This window comes from Protomyctophum parallelum (genome assembly GCF_964188405.1).
Source record: "Protomyctophum parallelum genome assembly, chromosome: 7".
NCBI classification, from domain to species: Eukaryota; Metazoa; Chordata; class Actinopteri; order Myctophiformes; family Myctophidae; genus Protomyctophum; species Protomyctophum parallelum.
Window position 1 is genome coordinate 17,678,530 of NC_139705.1, and position 21,479 is coordinate 17,700,008.

Below are 21,479 nucleotides of genomic sequence, written 5' to 3' on the forward strand. Positions count from 1 at the left end.
GCAGACCTTTAAACAAGAAAAACACAGCGTTCTCCATTGTGCATCTGTCCCCCTTTTCTGCGGCGTTACAGACTCTGGGTTCAGACCATAGAGTTATAATATATCTAGAGAGCGGATGAGGAGCAACAGCCCCGCCCCCCGCTTGATTGAGACTTCCGTGCGTCGTTTCAGAGTATGGGGTCAGACTCCCATTGGCTTATGGCGGCATTTCAGAGTATGGGACCAGACTTGGCCAGCCAATCAGGACTAGATCGCGCAAGGGTCCTCATAGCCAACAGCAGCAATCATAAGCCAGGTTTCATCGGGCAAAAACGATTTACTAGTCATTTATCAGACTTACTGTAGCAAGGATTGCAGAGAGACAGTGTAGTGCCTCAGTAAGCTATAGGATACCAGGTCAACAATGAAAATGGCATCAGTCTAAACAATACACTATCAAAAAAATCTTTAAGATACTCAAGAGGATCAATGGGGCTGGTCTTTAAGTTACTCAGTCGCAAAATTGCCTGCTCAGGGTAGCACTTGCCCTAGCCTCAATGACCTTACAGGCATATGCAAAGGCTCAATTTATGTAATTTAGATAGCATTTTATGTAGACATAGCACTCTATAGTGTATAGTCACAGTCCATTGTTAGGCTCTTAGCTTTGTATGATTTATGATGACTATTTTTAATGTTTTTGATGTATTACCATATTTTGTTCTTGCTTACTGTAAATCGCTCTGGATTAAGAGCGTCTGCTAAATGCCTAAATTGTAATCTCTACCGGTTATCTACATGTAAAGTGTCTTGAGACAACTTGTTGTGATTTGACACTTTAATTAATTGAATTAAACTGAATTGAGAGGATCAATTGGGCTGATCGTTAAGATACTCAGAGGATCAATGCTGGTCTTTAAGATACTCAGAGGATCAATGCTGGTCTTTAAGATACTCAGAGGATCAATGGGGGTCGTCTTTGAGATACTGTACTCAGAGGGATCAGCACATTGCCCAGATAGCACTCAAACTATCAACTAGAGTAAGTGATGTCCATGGGCATGACACCATGCAGAAGAAGATAATATGACCTCGTTCCCACCTAAATTTGGCTCAAAACAATGGGTGAAAACTATGCTGCCACCATAATGTAGAAATGCTTTGATTGATTGGTTGACTGAATGAATACTTTCAATCAGACAGACAGACAGACAGACAGACAGACAGACAGACAGACAGACAGACAGACAGACAGACAGACAGACAGTGTTTCTCAATCTATTCTTTCCTTTCTACAGTGTTAATTCTTTCCACAATATTTTGATTTAGTCTTAGTCTTTTGAAATACACACCATTTAGTCTTAGTCCTATTTAAGGTCCTTGCAAACGATGCGTTTTTCGGGAAACCGGTGGAAAAACAATCCAAAAAATGCAGCAGTGTGCATGGACCTTTAGTCTTCTGAAAAACCTTAGTCGACTTAGTCTTTACTCTTTAGTCTTAGTCTTAGTCAACAAAATGAACACTATACCTATCTAGATCTTGTCATTTCCTTGCTTGTCCTTGTCCCCGCTCTGCCCCCCCCCCCCTTCTAAATTCTGCCAAAACACTGAATCCCCCCCATCCCCCTTTAACCTAATTCATAAATTCTTAGTGTAATTTGGTTGGTTAGTAAAATGTCATTACATTGTTACACATATGTATGAGCGCAATGCTATTTCTGTTTGCTGCCATTCATGCGCACACGTGCACACGTGTGCGCGCACGCACGCACGCACGCACGCACGCACGCACGCACGCACGCACACACACACACACACACACACACACACACACACACACACACACACACACACACACACACACACACACACACACACACACACACACACACACACACACACACACACCAATATAAGCTGAGATGTAGCATATATCATCCTCACTCTGTCACTAGTGCAGTCATGTGTGGAAAAACTGCAGATCTACAGTCTCACAACGCAACCCGCTGTGAGCTTGTAGATCTGCTATTTTGGCATGAACGAGTCAAGGTTTTACTTCCTCATCGAATCACATGATGAGTAGGATGTGCGTTATTAATAGAATCATGACACTGATGACATGATGTATACAGTATTGTAGGCAGTATTGTAAGAAGTAAGCGGCGCCCGTTGGCCTAGTGGTCCAGGCGTATGCCACATATAGGCTCTAGCTGCCTGACAGCGTGTTGCGTGTTCGAGTCCCGTTCACATTGGTGACCTTTGCTGCATGTCTCCCCCTGTCTCTCTCTCTCCCTCTTTCCTGTCATTCTTCACTTGTATCTATCAATAAAGGCAGAAAAGACAAAACTTCTAGTGCAGGCATTTTGTGTCAAACTTTTTTTTTTTTTTAATGATTATGAATCCATTTGTTTTGCACAAAAAACACTATTTGGGCTCAAATTTCATGAAATGCCCCAATTTTGAAAATGTTGCCTTATATAGGTTGTTAATGGTACCATCACCTGTTTTAGCATTTTTCAATATGTTCCACCACTGGGATTTCGTAGGACGTTTGATATGTTGTTACTATAACATATTTATGAAACAAAAGAAGTTGAAAGAGTTTCTGTTGCAATTTGTTTTAGGTTTAGCCCTTTTTTGCCACAATATGCCTGCACTATTCCTGAAAAGATATGATTTCTAGCAGAGATATAACATAGACAGTATGTTATATTACATAGCAAACATACCAGTATACAGTATATTAGGCATTATGGATTTGGTATTGAGTAATTATCACTTTGCATGTATCCACTATCCATGTATTCTATCAGATCACATATCTCTGCTGTCGGGCTAGTCTCGCGTGGCTAGACTGTTGCGTCTTTTCAAACGCTTCTGTCATACAGTCTGAAGCAACGGAAGCTCTGATCATGAGTAAAATATCGTGTTGTGTGTAAATCAAAATCATCTTAAGCATATAAGCTTGCTGCTTAGCAGAAATTGATATTAAAAATAAACAAGCTATTTAAAGAATATATTTCCGTGAACGGAAATGGCAGCTTCTTTGCTCGTATTTCGGGAGGTGTAGTTCCAGACTCTATATAGCATTCGGGAGGTGTAGTTCCAGACTCTATATAGCATTCAGGAGGTGTAGTTCCAGACTCTATGTAGCATTCAGGCGGTGTAGTTCCAGACTCTATATAGCATTCAGGAGGTGTAGTTCCAGACTCTATATAGCATTCAGGAGGTGTAGTTCCAGACTCTATATAGCATTCAGGAGGTGTAGTTCCAGACTCTATATAGCATTCAGGAGGTGTAGTTCCAGACTCTATATACAATATAGCATTCGGGACGTGTAGTTCCAGACTCTATGTAGCATTCAGGAGGTGTAGTTCCAGACTCTATATAGCATTCAGGAGGTATAGTTCCAGACTCTATATACTATATAGCATTTGGGAGGTGTAGTTCCAGACTCTATATAGCATTCAGGAGGTGTAGTTCCAGACTCTATGTAACATTCAGGAGGTGTAGTTCCAGACTCTATGTAGCATTCAGGAGGTGTAGTTCCAGACTCTATATAGCATTCGGGAGGTGTAGTTCCAGACTCTATGCAGCATTCAGGAGGTGTAGTTCCAGACTCTATATAGCATTCGGGAGGTGTAGTTCCAGACTCTATATAGCATTCAGGAGGTGTAGTTCCAGACTCTATAGCATTCGGGAGGTGTAGTTCCAGACTCTATATAGCATTCAGGAGGTATAGTTCCAGACTCTATATACTATATAGCATTCAGGAGGTGTAGTTCCAGACTCTATATAGCATTCAGGAGGTGTAGTTCCAGACTCTATATAGCATTCAGGAGGTGTAGTTCCAGACTCTATGTAGCATTCAGGAGGTGTAGTTCCAGACTCTATATAGCATTCGGGAGGTGTAGTTCCAGACTCTATGCAGCATTCAGGAGGTGTAGTTCCAGACTCTATATTAGCATTCCTAGATTGTGGAATAGTTGTCTGGCTACCCGAGACTACTGTCGCGCAGAATATGAACGTTTCAGGAAACAATAATGCTTCAGGATGAGTATAGATGCGAGAGTGAGACAGGATGGATTTACAATGTATAGTCATTTATCAGATGGATTTACAATGTAGTCATTTATCAGATGGATTTACAATGTAGTCATTTATCAGATGCTCTTCATGCAGAGTGACTGGTCATAAGTAGGTCAAGTGCTATGCTACGGGCTGCTGAGGTCTGCAAAGAGTGTTCTAGGGTGAGAAGAGGTGAGTCTTCAGATTGTGGAGGAGACATCGTCGGGAGTGAATCTGCAGTTCTTCTGACTGCAGTTATATATAGAAGTGAGACAGGATGCTTATATAGAGGCGAGACAGACGGTGCAAATGAGATGACGAATATAGCAGGAGTGTTTTCACACAGCGTTGCCAAGTCTGTGCTTATTATAAGTGACATGGGCTTGTGTTCTTCTGCAATGTCGCTTTCAATCGTTTTTGCCCTTGCTTCTAAAGTGTAGTTGATTGTTGTCTCCACCAGGCCGAAGGCATGGGGAGAGACTATCTTTTGCACCCTTCCGTTGTTGCGAAGCACATTTTTGGACAGTACACCTACAGATTTTTGTCCAAACATCACGCAAATTGGTACACAGTATAGGCTTACCTCTATAGTCATTAAACAAAACGGGTCTTTCATATTTTTCATATTCCATCCTGATTGGCCAAGTGCTCCGTTTTGAAGATAATACAAATAGCTCCACCTGATCTCTAGTCATGTGATCAGGATGTATTGATGTTTCATATTCCATTGTATGTATGTATCCACAGTTTTTTTGGTATTCCAGTGCTGTGCACGGCACGCATGTGTGCATGTATGTGCTCATGTGTTGTAACAAACACTCTCTCGATCAAATATATGTTTTTGATTGACTGAAAAATAATATGTGAGCAGGAAACACACGCACGCACGCACGCACGCACGCACGCACGCATGCACACACGCGCCTTATTGTCCACCGGACATTCCGGACCGGCAGGCTTGGACGTCGCCCCCTTGTGTCGCAGTGTCAGCACTGCATGAGCAGCAGCATGACTTTCACTGGCTTTCACAAGGGCACACGCACGCAGACACACGCACGCACACGCGCACACACACTTGAGAAAAAAGAATACAACAAACAAAGATGTATGTACAGTATATGTCTGTCTGTCTGTCTGTCTGTCTGTGTGTGTGTGTGTGTGTGTGTGTGTGTGTGTGTGTGTGTGAGAACAAAGGTGTGTTAAACCACTAACCTACATTCACATATATTTATAGCGCTCTCCTTTTAGCACCATGCACTCTGTTGTTGAAGGTTGAAGTTTTGTTTTTTAATTGAAAGTGAATATTACTAATTTGTGCTGTAAATAAAATGAAAACTTCTTGGTGCATTTTTATTATTATTACAAAACAAACTAAATAAATAATAACATATCTTAATTTTTTCTATCCATTTCTGATAAAACAGCAAGCTATTGATTATTACGATTTATCACATTTGAAAATGTTGTTCACTTCAGCTTTATCACTAACTCATGATCAGAGCTTCCATTCTCCAGACTGTATGACAGAAGCATTTGAAAATTGCGAAAGTTAACAGTATGGCAACATAAGACTAGTAGGTCAGTTCAACATAAGACTAGTAGGTCAGTTCAGTTAACAGTATGGCAACATAAGACTAGTAGGTCAGTTCAACATAAGACTAGTAGGTCAGTTCAGTTAACAGTATGGCAACATAAGACTAGTAGGTCAGTTCAACATAAGACTAGTAGGTCAGTTCAGTTAACAGTATGGCAACATAAGACTAGTAGGTCAGTTCAACATAAGACTAGTAGGTCAGTTCAACATAAGACTAGTAGGTCAGTTCAGTTAACAGTATGGCAACATAAGACTAGTAGGTCAGTTCAACATAAGACTAGTAGGTCAGTTCAACATAAGACTAGTAGGTCAGTTCAACATAAGACTAGTAGGTCAGTTCAACATAAGACTAGTAGGTCAGTTCAACATAAGACTAGTAGGTCAGTTCAACATAAGACTAGTAGGTCAGTTCAACATAAGACTAGTAGGTCAGTTCCTGAATGCTCTGAGGACACTAGATGGAGCACTAATACAATCTCTCTCTCTCTCTCTCAGAGTCTCAGTAGATGTTTGCCAGACCACTGCACCACATGAAAAGATCCTTTGTCAAAATACTTATACTGTGTGTGTGTGTGTGTGTGTGTGTGTGTGTGTGTGTGCGTGCGTGCGTGCGTATTTGCGTGCGTGTGCGCGCGTGTGTGTGTGTGTGTTTGTGAGTGTGTGTGTGAAAATACAGAATCACAGATTGTTACATTCTTTGTCGTTAAATCGTCCACAAATAATCAATAATCTTTTATAATCAATATAGAGGGTATGCACAAGCATAAAGTGAGTGGCAAATCGAGTGGCAAAGTAAGTTTAACGTGGTTTAATGCAATCAAATAGGACCTTTCTGTTTGGATGGGCTGTCAATCAGATAGGACCTTTCTGTTTGGATGTATGGGCTGTCAATCAGATAGGACCTTTCTGTTTGGATGTATGGGTTGTCAATCAGATAGGACCTTTCTGTTTGGATGTATGGGCTGTCAATCAGATAGGACCTTTCTGTTTGGATGTATGGGCTGTCAATCAGATAGGACCTTTCTGTTTGGATGTATGGGCTGTCAATCAAATAGGACCTTTCTGTTTGGATGTATGCAGGGCTGTCAATCAGATAGGACCTTTCTGTTTGGATGTATGGGCTGTCAATCAGATAGGACCTTTCGCTTTGGATGTATGGGCTGTCAATCAGATAGGACCTTTCTGTTTGGATGTATGGGCTGTCAATCAGATAGGACCTTTCTGCTTGGATGTAAAGTAGTTTATTGGCACTTAACTCAGTAGGCGATCCCGCATAACTTAATTGCTATAGTGCTATACCCTATAACGATTTGAATTTTACACACCCCATGACCCCCCCCCCCCCCAGCAGTCCGTCATCAGACCAGCATGGCTCCTCCTCGCCCTCCACCAACAAGCCCCGCCCCTCCCCGTCGATGACGTCATCATCATCATCATCATCGTCGTCGCGCGTCCTGTTGCGTCAGCAGCTGATGCGAGAGCAGCTGCAGGAGCAGGAGCGCCGCGAGAGGCAGCGAGGAGGACACGCCCACTACCACGCCCCCGGAGGACACGCCCCCACGGTCCAGACGCCGGCCATCAACGTGACGTTGCCGCACTGCACCACACTGCCCCCTGCTGCCCAGGTGCCCCTGGATGTCCTAAAGGTAATATTCACCAACATCCGGTCTGTTTACGTTCTTGATTAGAGATGCACGATATTGAAATGATGACAGATACCCGATCATATACCGATACCAACATATTACATTATTATATTATATTTATATTGAACTTGAATGTTTTGTTTTGCTGGTGATAGTAGATGGTAAGCCCCGCCCCCTCCCCATTAAAAGCTGAAGCTCTTAAAGAGACAGAGACAGGCAGACTGGCTGCTCTGAAAGTACACATGACCATATTGCCAGCAAACAGCTAACTAGATCCAATTTCCCAGTGACAGCCCATACATCCAAACAGAAAAGTCCTATCTGATTGTCAAACTCACCAACATTGGGGGCACGGTGGCACAGTCGGTCACCTCACAGCTAGAAGGTCCTGGGTTCGATTCCCGCTGGAGATGCTGTGGGCGCTGGGGGCGTGTTCTCTCCTTTGCGTCATCAGTGCCCATACACGCGGCGGGGTTGGCGGGGTTGTGTGGAGTTTGCATGTTCTCCCCCTGTCCCCTAGGGTAGGTACCCTCACAAAAACCATGCAGTAATCCTGGTCTATACTGCCTCCCCCTGGTCAGCCGGGGCGCCTGATGGAAGGGAAAGGAACTGTTCGAAATAACGTGTTCCTTCCACACGCTATGTCCAGCTGGGGCTACTCCCCCCTGTCAGGTGAAAAGAAACAGCTTGGACTCCTCATGCATAGCAAGTGGCATGAGGTCAGTCCGCTGCCCTCCCCAGGTTGACAGAGAAGGTGTAGCGCCCAGGATTACATTAGATAATTGACACTGGTTGAAAAAATGGGCTGTCAAATTTAGTTAGCACCTTGCTGGCAAGATGGCCACGGTCTGCATATGGTCACATTATTATTGCGTCATCAATATCTGTGAAAATAACCAGGATTATACACCAATATAGAATTTCCATGGCCGATATGGCCGATTTCGATACGCTACTGATTATATCGTGCTTCACAATTTTTGATTGATTGATTGATTTATTGAACGTTTTAAAACAACACAACACTGCCTCATCAAAGTAGGTATGGTGACTTTATACACATTGTCAGATACTTGAATGTGTCACTTTACCCAAAAATACAGCTCAAGTGGAGTTTGGAGGTTTAGCCAGAAGTGTTTTTTTCTCTCCAATGCTTGTTGAATATGTAAAATCCACAGACATAAGCCAAGGGTGTTTAGTGTGTGTTCAATCCGAGGTTGACTTTTCCCTCCATCATTATCTGTAATCCTATTGGCTCTGCTGCACTTTACTAGCTCTGATTTACTGGAGGGAGAGAGAGAGACAGAGGGGGAGAGAGAGAGAGAGAGAGAGAGAGAGAGAGAGAGAGAGAGAGCGACAGAGAGAGCGACAGAGAGAGAGATACTGTGAGAGAGTTAGGATTCAAACTTGTAACCTTTCCTCAGACAGTGAGAGGTAAGTGTTCTCAATAATTTGTTAATGCAGGTTAAAGAATGTATGTCGTTATGTAAACAAACCTCTTTTATAAGTGCATGTAGTAATGTATACTGTGTATTATTTAGCAAGGCAGTAGGTTGATCATGTATATTTATTTAACAAGGCAGTAGGTTGATCATGTATATATTTATTTAACAAGGCAGTAGGTTGATCATGTATATTTGATACAACAGCGGCTTAGCTTGGTTCAAATCCACCAGCTGCTCTTGGCTATGTGCCGAAGTTTCCTTGAGCAAGACAATGAACCCCTAACTGCTAGTGATGAGTATGTGTGTGTGTGTGTGTGTGTGTGTGTGTGTGTGTGTGTGTGTGTGTGTGTGTGTGCGTGCGTGCGTGCATGCATGCATGTGACTGTGTGTGGCATGCTTGCGGCGTGTCCAGAAGACATTGAGACCATTAGACATGACTTTACACTTGGTAATCTGCAGCTCTTTGAGAGGTTTACCCCGGGACCACCCCCGTACTCCCCCCCCCCTCCCAGTACAATAGAACAACCTGCAGCAGTTTGTATGATCCCCAGATGGCGGATCGGAGCTTTATTAGAGGACTGCATTCTTCACAGACTGACTGGCGCTGCTCAGTACAGAGTTAACTGTGTCTGTGACTAGATTAGTGAACAGAGCCGGTACCAGGAGGTTAACATAGTAGGCTAACTATTACTATTAAATCAAAGGAATTCCATACAAAGTATATATACATAAAAGACTGGAGAACAGAGGTACCAGGAGGTTCACGGCACCTCTATAACACCACCACTCTCTTTTTTTAATAGCTTATCTGGGCAACGCTCAGCTTCCTCTAAAGTCTAAATCAGGGGTCTTCAAGGTTTTTCATGAGGAGAGGCTATATGAAGCATGGACCCCCACACATTGCCTCCTATAACTGAGAGAGAGATGAAGCAGGGGTTTCTCTTTTGGGTCTCAAGCTAAAAAGTTCGGAAACCACTGCAGACATTAAGTAGATATCAGATGAGGCTCTAGCCTCTATTTCATACTGTCTACTAGGGGTTCAATCAATTGGTATGGCAATAATCGTATCGTAATCATATATCTGCTACATTATACATATCAGGCACTGGTAGATCATGATGTACCTTTTGGGGCGGGCAGATGCAACATGTGCAAAGATCACAGCATAAGTTGTCGCGTTGTCTTTTTGTAAAATCTGTTGTTCACACCAACCATGCGTCTGTAGTGACGTGTGTCATTGTAGCTACAGCTTTGTAGCTTTGCATCTGGAAGTTGAACCCAGAACAGCTTTAATTTGTAGCTTTATAGCTTTGTAGCTAAAATTCTCACATGTCTCCCCCCTGCTCCGCTCCCTCCACTGGCTCCCGGTCGCTGCCCGCACAGAATACAAAACTCTGATGCTGGCATTCAAAGCAACCAAAGGTATGGCTCCCCCATATCTTGCAAGTATGATCGAACCCTACAAACCCTCCCGCGCACTCAGATCAGCCAACGCAGGGAAGCTGGAAGTACCCTCACTAAAAACGCCGGGACAACGCTCCAGACGTCCCAAACTCTTCTCCCTTCTGGCTCCAAAACTGTGGAATGCACTTCCCATTGCAGTCAGAACTGCAGCATCACTCCCAATCTTCCGCCGTAGTCTGAAAACCCACCTTTCAGACTCCATCATGGCCCATAGCACTTACCCCACCCCCTTAGATAGCATTTCTGTAGACTTAGATAGCATTTGATACAGACTTATAGCATGTTATGTAGACCGCACTATAATTGCATTGTTTGTAGTCATAGCACGTCATAGTACATATGTATAGTATAGTAGTATATATGTATAGTTTCATTATATAGATATTCCACTGTTACTTTCTTAGCTTACGCATGTTTCATGATAAATGTTTTTATGTGATGTATTCCCATGCTTTTTTGTTCTTGCTTAATGTAAATCGCTCTGGATTAAGAGCGTCTGCTAAATGCCTAAATTGTAGCTTTTGCAGCAGCTACAAACGGCTGGCTTCCATTGACAATGAATGGTAAACTGTAGCTCTGGTCCATAGCCTTACTGCTTCTATGATTCTGCCCTGCAGTAAGGCTCTGCTACTTTCGCTTTTAAATCTCACATGGAAATCAGACCAGCCTCTCCTCTTTAACGTTTTTGCTACTCACCAAAACAAAGGTGGGTTGTATCATTAGAAAGCCTACTTTCCTTAGTGGGAGCACCTGAGCCCCCCACCACACATATAAACGGTACTTTTTGGCCAAAAAGGGATTTTGTTTCCACCGGAAAAGAAATACGTTTAGTTACTCCAATGCGCCCTCTACCGATATTGCCCAGAGAATTGCCTCATAGAGAATATTTAATCCACTAAGGAAAGTAGGCTTTCTAATGACCCGTCTTTGTATTGGTGAGTAGGTCAACGTTCTTAAGATTTTCACTAAAGAGGAGAGGCTGGTCTGAGTTCCATGTGAGATTTAAAAGCGAAAGTAGCAGAGCCTTACTGCAGCAGTAAGGCTCTGGACCAGAGCTAGGTAAACTGTATCTTTGCATCTGCCCGTGTGAACGCAGCATAAGAAGTAGATGTCAGCTGCATGAGGCCAGAGCCTCATCTGACATCTGAAGTTGTGACCTTTTATTATTATTGTCCACTCAATCAGCTCCCTGAGCTTATTGAGGAAAGAAAGAAAGAATGAATGAAGCTCCACAAATCTTATGGGATTCCTTTCCTTGTATAGCACATGATGCTACGTTGAAAATACCACCATACAAAGATACAACTTCATGCTAGAAAGTTAGCAGACACTGTTAATCCTTCAGAAGTGACAGGGTCGTGCTTTCAGACAAAGTCTGCATTTATCTGGCTTTCCTGGCACGCCTAAACAGTTTACTAAACAGCGGAGGCAAGGGAAAACTGCCAACACTATTAGTAACTAAGTACATTTACTCAAGTACTGTACAGTACAGTTTTACAATGTATAGTCATTTATCAGATGTAGCTCTTTATCCAGAGTGACTTAAAATAAACAAGGTCTCTCTACAGTAGAATGCAGACAGTGTAGTGTCTCAGTAAACTATAGGACCACATAGAATGTAGAGAGATAGTGTAGTGTCTCAGTAAACTATATGATCACATAGAATGCAGAGAGACAGTGTAGTGTCTCAGTAAACTATAGGACCACATAGAATGCAGAGAGACAGTGTAGTGTCTCAGTAAACTATAGGACCACATAGAATGCAGAGAGGCAGCGTCTCAGTAAACTATAGGATCACATAGAATGCAGAGAGACAGTGTAGTGTCTCAGTAAACTATAGGACCACATAGAATGCAGAGAGGCAGTGTAGTGTCTCAGTAAACTATAGGATCACATAGAATGCAGAGAGACAGTGTAGTGTCTCAGTAAACTATAGGACCACATAGAATGCAGAGAGGCAGCGTCTCAGTAAACTATAGGATCACATAGAATGCAGAGAGACAGTGTAGTGTCTCAGTAAACTATAGGATCATAGAATGCAGAGAGACAGTGTAGTCACAGTGTCTCAGTAAACTATAGGATCACATAGAATGCAGAGAGACAGTGTAGTGTCTCAGTAAACTATAGGATCACATAGAATGCAGAGAGACAGTGTAGTGCCTCAGTAAACTATAGGATCACATAGAATGCAGAGAGACAGTGTAGTCTCTCAGTAAACTATAGGATCACATAGAATGCAGAGAGACAGTGTAGTCACATTGTCTCAGTAAACTATAGGATCACATAGAATGCAGAGAGACAGTGTAGTCACATTGTCTCAGTAAACTATAGGATCATAGAATGCAGAGACAGTGTAGTCACAGTGTATCAGTAAACTATCACATAATGCAGAGAGACCGTTTAGAGCATTGGTAACCAACCTTTTCAAGCCGAAGAAGCCCAATTGTAAGCCATGATCAACTACTAAAATATATATTTAAAAAAACCACTTTGCAATTTCTGACAGGCTCAATGCATGTGTTGTTCACGCTGCCACACAAAGACTAGTTGTATAAATAAGAATAAAGACTGATAGTTATATAATCAATGCCTAAATATTAAGACAAACATATTCATAAACTTTGAACTGAGGTAAACGGAGGAAAAGTTTTATCATCCCATAGCTGGTGGTGACGGAGGCGTTGCATATAATAGCAACCGGATCAATGTTAAACGTTGCCGTGAGGGGGTACGAGGGGGTACGTATATATACAGACCTAGCAAATAACGTCCCATAGCTGGGGGGCACGTATATATACAGACCTGGGAGAGAAAGAATGACGCACAAGACACAATCAGGGGATACTTCTCTCTGCTCACAAGTGACAGAAAGTCTTGGTCTTAGCCAGAGCAGAGTTACTACGATCCTATAGATCCACGTTATTCAGGCTATGAAGATGTACCTTTGGTTGCTTTGTAGGCCAACATCTGTGTTTTGTACGCTGTGCGGGCAGTAACCAGGAGACAATGGAGGGAGGGAGTGGAGAAGAGGGGGACATGTGAACATTTAGGCTGGTTGAAGAGCAAGCGTGCATGTGTGTGTGTGTGTGTGTGTGTGTGTGTGTGTGTGTGTGTGTGTGTGTGTGTGCCAGCCACTGTTCTTTTTGGGAGCGCAAAATGAGTCCCAAATGATCCGAATAGCTACTCCCAGAGTCCCATTGATGATCCGATCACCATATAGCCTACAATTATTATGCATATGCCATGTAGCTATACTGTTTATAGATCATGCTGAGCTAAACATGTGTTTTGAATTTTGAAGTATTTATATTTAAACAAGATGAAGAAAGTCTCCACTCGGATCCCTGCACACACAGTGACAGCCCTCCATGTTTACGCACGACAAACAGACAGAATATTCTGTAGGCTACACTGCAGTGTTTTTTATGAGTTTCCTTAAGCAATAGATTCATGTGCTTGTCCTCATATTTCGATGAGGGCTTCTGTCTCCTTATTTGACCATGTCACATGACACATGGTAACCTAACATGTGAACATTTTAGGCTGGTTGAAGAGCAAGCGTGGATGCTGCAGCATTCTGGGTAGTTTTACTGAAAAGTAAAAGTACTTCATTCCACCACTTGTTGAGTGTGTCATGAGTTAAGACTAGATCTGGTCCAGAAGCTCCAGAGGGCTTAAAGTGCGATGAGAAAAGTCCAAAACGGCCCAAAGCCACCGTGTCAGGATGTAATGGCGGCCGGGCCGGGAAGAAAGAACGTGATTGTTGGGCCGTCGCTGTGACGTGGAGCGACGCGCCTCGAAGACGTAGATTCACATTTGACATAAAACAACACATCCTGGTGAAAAGACTCGTTGTGTTTGCAAGCCTGACGTGCAGAACTAATTCATGTTTCTCATCAGGTCTTTATAAGTAGGGCTGCTTGTAAGTCGGTCATTCAGTATACTTTATAATATAATATCACCAACAAGGATTAAAACTGAATGAGACATTTAACACCCAGCTCTTCAATTGGACTTTTAGTTTACAATATGCTTGAAATGCTTGGCTATCATCCTTATCAGGTATGTGTCTGTGTTCATCTTGACATCTTGTCTAGTTTTAGTTGACTAAATATCATACAATTTTAGTCAACTAAATATACAGTTGATTTGGTCAGCAAAAATGTATTTTGGCGGGTCTTGATGGCGTCGTAATACTTATACTTTTTTAATTTTAATATATTATTTTTGCAACAGTAACTAGCATTAACCTCTTGAAGCGATGCAACATGTTGTGAGATTAAGTGCGGTCCAGGGGCCAATTAAGGACAGATTTCATTCACATGGCCCACGGCATCCGTACTAAAATGTATTATTTCATGTCATGTGAAATATAATATAATTATATCTCTGGCAGAAACAAACTATGGCCAAACTATTAACTTCTCAGGAAATGAATAATGTCAGTATGCACTGTAGTGTTTTTAAATGCAGCTGAACAGTAGAAGGATTCCTGTGTTTCATTCATGTGAAAAAGGCTACTTTTATTATATTCTTATTTGTCTTTTTTAATGAATGAATTATAATTAATTTAGACACCCAACAGTCTATTTTAATTCATATAAATAAATTACATATACCCAATAGTATGGTGGTTATATTGGACACCTAGCTATACTTTGTAATAATGATTTAATATCTGCAAAACCAGTCAATATCCTAAAGCAGTGGTTCTCAACCAGTGGTCCGGGGACCACCAGTGGTCCTTGAGGGGGTTACAGCTAAATTATGGAAGTCCACTGGGTTTTATTTTACGCTCTCCGGCCCCTTGCACCCTGGGGTTTCTGACACTGTGGCGCCCCCTGAACAATTTGGTTGAATAGCTCTGTAATAGTACAATATGATGAGGAGAATTTGTACAGCCTAAAAAAAATATCAAACGTATTTGTTGTGCAAATAAGAGAAAGAAAGTCCCAAGGTAGACATTAAATTAAAACATATATCAAACACACACTATCATAACGTAGAACAAAAGATAAACCTTTGTGTGTGGAGGATACATCTTCTTCAATCATTGAAATGTTTCTGCTGCCCATGAGCACCACATCCAGCAGGCTATTATAATGTATTAATTATGTTAATTATGTTAATTCATACACACAGGTGCAGACCCAGCTGCAGAACCCCACTAAGTACCACATCCAGCAGTCTCAGCAGCAGCAGGTGAAACGCTACCTGGGGAAGCTGGTGCCCCACCCCGCCAGCGCCGTCGAGCAAGGCACTGGCATGACGCCCGGGACGGGAACCAACAGCGCCCCCAACAGTCCTATGGCCTTACTGACACTCAACCCCTCCCACTGTGAGAAAGAGGTATTATTATTATTATTATTATTATCTTCTTCTTACTGACGCTCAACTTCAACTGCCATAAAGAGGTGACATGTCTTTCTCATTCAAACACGTTCATATCAATGAAGCATAACCCCTCCTATGTCCAGCTTTGAGTATTTGTGTAAACACAAACACAAACACAAGACAAAAGTGGGATTGGCCGGAATGAGATGATGTATGATTATGTATGATGATAAGAGCGCCACTCACTTCACACGGGTGTGATTTTCATTCAACTTCAAACACAATTTCAACGTTAGATTCATATTGTCCTTCTAATGAATGTTAGACTGAATGAAAACACACATCTCTGCTTCTGGTGACAGATATCGTCCTTCTAATGAATGTTAGACTCATTGTAAACACACGTCTCTGCTTCTGGCGACAGATATCGTCCTTCCAATGAATGTTAGGTTACATTCTCACCTAATACTTCGGTAGACTCCATGCGAATGGACGGAGAAGTTGGGATTCTTGCATATTTAATTTGTTGTGTCACACTGGCTGTGTCAAGCGCAGCAAGGAAACGCAGCAGGGAATTTTATCAATGTGTTCAATTCATAAAATACACAGTGAAAGCTATGGTGTTAAAAGATATACTTCTGCCCAGGCGGTGGCGTAACCGTCTGGGCACCTGACTGGTAATCCAGTCGCAGTGTGCCGCGGGTTCGACTCCCGAGCCCGACACGGCCTTTACTGTGTGTGTGTGTGTGTGTGTGTGTGTGTGTGTGTGTGTGTGTGTGCCAGCCACTGTTCTTTTGGGCACATGAACGAGGCACAGCGGAGAAGGGAGCGCAAAATGAGTCCCAAATGATCCGAAGTTTACAATAGTATACTCCCAGAGTCCCATTGTTGATCCGATCACCATATAACCTACAATTCTCCGATGCGTGGTAGTAAACTGTATACTCTCTCTCTCTCTCACTCTCTCTCTCTCTCTCTGGCTCTCTCTCTCCCACAAACACGCTGTTAAGTTACCGCAACTAAGACTACATTTCAATAATAAGCAGTGTAAAATGTAGTTCATTGGGAGTTAAAGGGTGACTGTTTATTGTGAAGGGCCCTTCACGGCGCAGGCAGGAAATGGCAGGATTTAAACTGGGCTGCTTGGTTGCACGTTAGAGTACTAGAGTAGATGGATTTGCTCCGGTACGGTATGTCTGCTGTCACGCTGTGTCTGTATACAGTTGTTAGCCCTGCTCCGCAATCGCCTGCATGATAAAGTTTGATTTTGATTCTTTGAACAGTCATAAACAAGACATAAAATTACCACAGGCAAAAGAGGGCAAGATAGATGGAGTAAGGTGGAGCAGCAGCAGCAGCTCCATCCACATGCACTGGAAGTGAGTGAAGTCGCATGAAAGCCAGGAATACCAAGACAACAACAGTAGCCTAATCATACAGATGGACGGACATGCCCACGTGAACTTTATCACTTGAATTGAAACATTAAGAGACTATTTAATCAACTTTCCCGAATCCCAAAGCTGTCCCATTCATCACAGCCATGTACAGTAGCCTACAGACGGCAGGCACAAGTGAGTAGCAGCCCTACACCCTCCAGTATTTGATTAGCTCCGTCAGGAATGAATGGTTTTGGACATTGCAACATGTAACGTGATTTTCCATATGCAACCTGTGTATTCATTGCCGGTCTGCTGCAACTGAGCCACGTTTAGCCAGGTTTAGTCGAAGTTGGGGGGGGGGGGGGGGGGGGGGGGGGGTAGGGCCCGGGCTGTCAATCTCGCCTCGGGGCCCGTGGGACCTTCCAACCGCCACTGCTGTACCCTAGCCCTGTTTTTAGGACTCGAACATTTGCAGGAATTTCCGAGCGAACATCCGAACCATTTGGTTAATTGGTTCTAATTAATTAATTTCTCCGAGTGCTTTTAACCAGGCTGCAATTCATAAATAGATCCTCCGGGGCGACGTTGCATAGACGATCAGTGAAATAATGGTTAAGTTCATCAGGGGTTGGTGAGGGTTGCTACCGGGTTGGCCGACCGGGAAGGTGTGCATTTTGAGTGTGGATACAACCGTCTTTACTTTTAATACACTATAATGACAACACAAGAAGATATCCGTCTTGAACATGATCAGAGCGCAGCGCGTAGCGCGTCTCCCCCTCCCTCTCTCTCTCTCCCAACACACGCGCGCGCACACACACACACACACACACACACACACACACACACACACACACACACACACACACACACACACACACACACACACAGCGTCTAGTGGCTCTGATGACATGTGCTCCGCTGCTGGGGCCGTGCCACGAGCGGCCGTGTGTGCATCCTCGCAAACAGCGAAAATAGCCGATCTGCGACTGCATGAGGAATAGGCTCGCAGCACTCTCGTCGGGAGGGGGGCAGCACAAATATCCTACGAGTAGGGAAACCAAATGGTCAGCTACTCCCTGATGCGAGCTCATCATTCCATAAAAATGAGCGATGAGTTGAATGAGTTGCTGGCAGCCTGGCAGGCAACGAGAGCGTAGCTTGATCGTTAGTCTCTCTTTCATTAATTTGTTCCACCTGTGTATGTAGGCTACTCTCAGAAGCGCATTGAGTGTGTGTGTGTGTGTGTGTGTGTGTGTTACTGTGTTTGTCTCTTCTGCCGTCTGCAGGACTTTCAAATTATTGTAAACACAACATGAACATAGTACTCTTATTATGCATATCGCATTCTCGCCGAGATATATTTCTGAGTAAAAATATATATATATATAATAATAAAAATATATAATAATAAAAATAAAAAAAACGAATGGTTCAAGGCCATAAATTAAGATTCGAGTGCCAACCTTAACGAGCGAACATTCGAACCCTGAATGTTCGGGGACAGCCTCACTAGATATACAGTTTATAGATCATGCTCATATTTCGATGAGGGCTTCGGTCTCCTTATTTGACACATGACACATGGTAACCTAACAGGACATCTTTGCACTGCGTAAAATGAATAGCCCTTATCACGTCTCCAACTGTGTTTAACTCCTTATCCACCACATGATAGTTTGCTACGGATTGCATTCCCACCTACACCGAATCGAAATCAAGTGCGATTGGAAGCGAAGCGTTTTAATCACAGTAAAGCTTGCTGGTGTGAAGACGACCTTAGACTACATTTATGATGCATTTAGCCTAATTTTGTGTTGCATTGTTTTAGATGGATGATGTCATCGATGACATCATTAGTCTGGAGTCAAGTTACAATGATGACATCATGGGACTGATGGATCCAGGACTTCAAATGGCAAATACAGTAAGACTTCTTTGAATGATCAATTATGCTAAGATCAATTTGATCAGTAATGTATGATACATTTATAACTGACCATTTTATTATTACTGATTGATCAATACGGTATGACTTATTGAGTGAGTTAATGAATGAATGAATTACTTAATTAGCCTAATTAATGAGTGAGTGAGTGAGACAGTGAACGAATGCATGGATTAATGAGTGAGTGAGTGAGTGAGTGAGAGAGAAAGTGAATTAGTGAGTGAGTGAGTGAGTGAGAGAATTAGTGAGTGAGTGAGTGAGTGAGAGAATTAGTGAGTGAGTGAGTGAGTGAGAGAATTAGTGAGTGAGTGAGTGAGTGAGAGAATTAGTGAGTGAGTGAGTGAGTGAGAGAATTAGTGAGTGAGTGAGTGAGTGAGAGAATTAGTGAGTGAGTGAGTGAGTGAGAGAATTAGTGAGTGAGTGAGTGAGTGAGTGAGTGAGAGAGAGAGAGTGAATTAGTGAGTGAGTGAGTGAGTGAGTGAGTGAGAGAGAGAGAGAGAGAGTGAATTAGTGAGTGAGTGAGTGAGTGAGTGAGTGAGTGAGTGAGTGAGTGAGTGAGTGAGTGAGAGAGAGTGAATTAGTGAGTGAGTGAGTGAGTGAGTGAGAGAATTAGTGAGTGAGTGAGTGAGTGAGAGAGAAAGTGAATTAGTGAGTGAGTGAGTGAGTGAGAGAATTAGTGAGTGAGTGAGTGAGTGAGAGAATTAGTGAGTGAGTGAGTGAGTGAGAGAATTAGTGAGTGAGTGAGTGAGTGAGAGAATTAGTGAGTGAGTGAGTGAGTGAGAGAATTAGTGAGTGAGTGAGTGAGTGAGAGAATTAGTGAGTGAGTGAGTGAGTGAGTGAGTGAGTGAGAGAGAGAGAGTGAATTAGTGAGTGAGTGAGTGAGTGAGTGAGTGAGAGAGAGAGAGAGAGAGTGAATTAGTGAGTGAGTGAGTGAGTGAGTGAGTGAGTGAGTGAGTGAGTGAGTGAGTGAGAGAGAGTGAATTAGTGAGTGAGTGAGTGAGTGAGTGAGTGAGGAGTGAGTGGGGAGTGAGTGAGTGAGTGAGTGAGTGAATGAGTGAGTGAGTGAGTGAGTGAGTGGTGAGTGGTGAGTGAGTGAGTGAGTGAGTGAATTAATGAGTTAGCGAGCAAGCAAATGAGTTAATGAGTTAATGATGGAATCAATTCAATGAATGTTTTAATGTTAGATGGCTTTGCCTGGCAACCTGATGGAGATGTACGGTAACCATGGCAACCAGGCTCTACCTCCACAAGGTGTCAACATCAGCAACTCCTGCCCTGATCACCTGGCACACATCAAGAGAGAATGTATGTACACCTATGCACCTATACACAACACAACACAACACAACACAACACAACTCCTGATCACCTGGCACACATCAAGAGAGAATGTATGTACACCTATGAAACTATACACAACACAACACAACACAACACAACACAACACAACACAACACAACACAACTCCTGATCACCTGACACGCATCAAGAGAGAGTGTATGCACTCTCAAAGGTAGTCAACACAGAGGACAAAACCATTGCCACTGCAGACGGGACAGTGCTCGAGCCAGTCGAGGACTTCAAATACCTCAGGGCCTGGACTGCCTCAACTGAACAGGACCTGAAGGTTCGGAGAGCACTTGCCTGGAAAGCCTTGCATGGGATGAGGAGAGTGTGGAAATCGGAAATGGGAGAAGACCTTAAGATGGCGCCTGTTCATAGCTACTGTGGAGTCAGTACTGCTGTATGGGGCCGAGACGTGGACCCTCAAAGTACAACAGGAAAAAGCCCTGGATGGAGTCTACACAAGAATGCTACGAATGGCACTAGGTGTCACATGACCTCTATGGAGACCTACCACGGGTCACAGACAAAGTCAGAGAGAGAAGGATGAGGCTGGCAGGGCACTGCATCAGGCACACAGAACTTTAGGCAAGTAAATTGACTATGGGAGCCAACCCAGGGCAAAGCTAACACTGCAGAGCTCAAGAACGTGATGTTAGATAGGACATTGTGGTGGGCAGCGATCCAGGAACCCCGAGTTGGTGTTGGCTAGACCTCACTCTCGCAGTAACTATAGTATGCACACAATGCAGAGAAGTCTCCCGAGAGGAGGCAGAGAGACTCGCTAGTACAGATTCAACGGCAACAAGGACAGTGACACAGACGCAGACAGACCCCCTTGACTCAAATACACTAGAGTAAGGCCAAGTGTGGACAAGGACGGACGCATGCACACCGCACAGACGGACAGTCTGGTGAGACTGGAGGACCCTAGACAGGAGGCAAACCATAGTCCTAGAGACCTCTCAGTGCCTGCAATCCCCCAAGAACACACAAGGCAGAGAGAGCCGCCTGTTGGCTCTGGCATAAGAGAAAGGTCAATAGCTAGAAGCCTGGATGAGAGGGCCACTGCTGACCCGCCAACTGGAGAGTGTTGTGGTTGAGGGTTGAAACACTCTAAGAAGGTTGGGGACCACCTGATGACCTCTCTTCCAGGCCAAGGCTTTATTATAATCTTTGATGTATTTATGTATGTACACAATGCACACAACTACACTACGCAACGCAACGCAACGCAACGCAACGCAACGCAACGCAACGCAACACAACACAACA

The 21,479-nt window shown here is 43.3% G+C and overlaps 1 protein-coding gene across 5 annotated transcripts in view; it reads left to right on the forward strand.

Moving 5' to 3' along the window:
• The window catches only part of LOC310861397 (microphthalmia-associated transcription factor-like), a 30,766-nt gene that overhangs the window by 3,939 nt on the left and 5,348 nt on the right, over positions 1-21,479 (forward strand). For 3 of the 5 annotated variants that reach the window (XM_083768818.1, XM_083768820.1, XM_083768821.1), the window contains exons 2-5: positions 6,990-7,287; positions 15,339-15,545; positions 18,744-18,839; positions 20,045-20,165. In XM_083768818.1, the coding sequence (XP_083624944.1) occupies positions 6,990-7,287; positions 15,339-15,545; positions 18,744-18,839; positions 20,045-20,165 (722 nt within the window). Of the gene's footprint in view, positions 1-6,989; positions 7,288-14,150; positions 14,259-15,338; positions 15,546-18,743; positions 18,840-20,044; positions 20,166-21,479 lie in introns of those variants that run through there. The other 2 variants (XM_083768819.1, XM_083768822.1) reach the window with 2 other exon arrangements.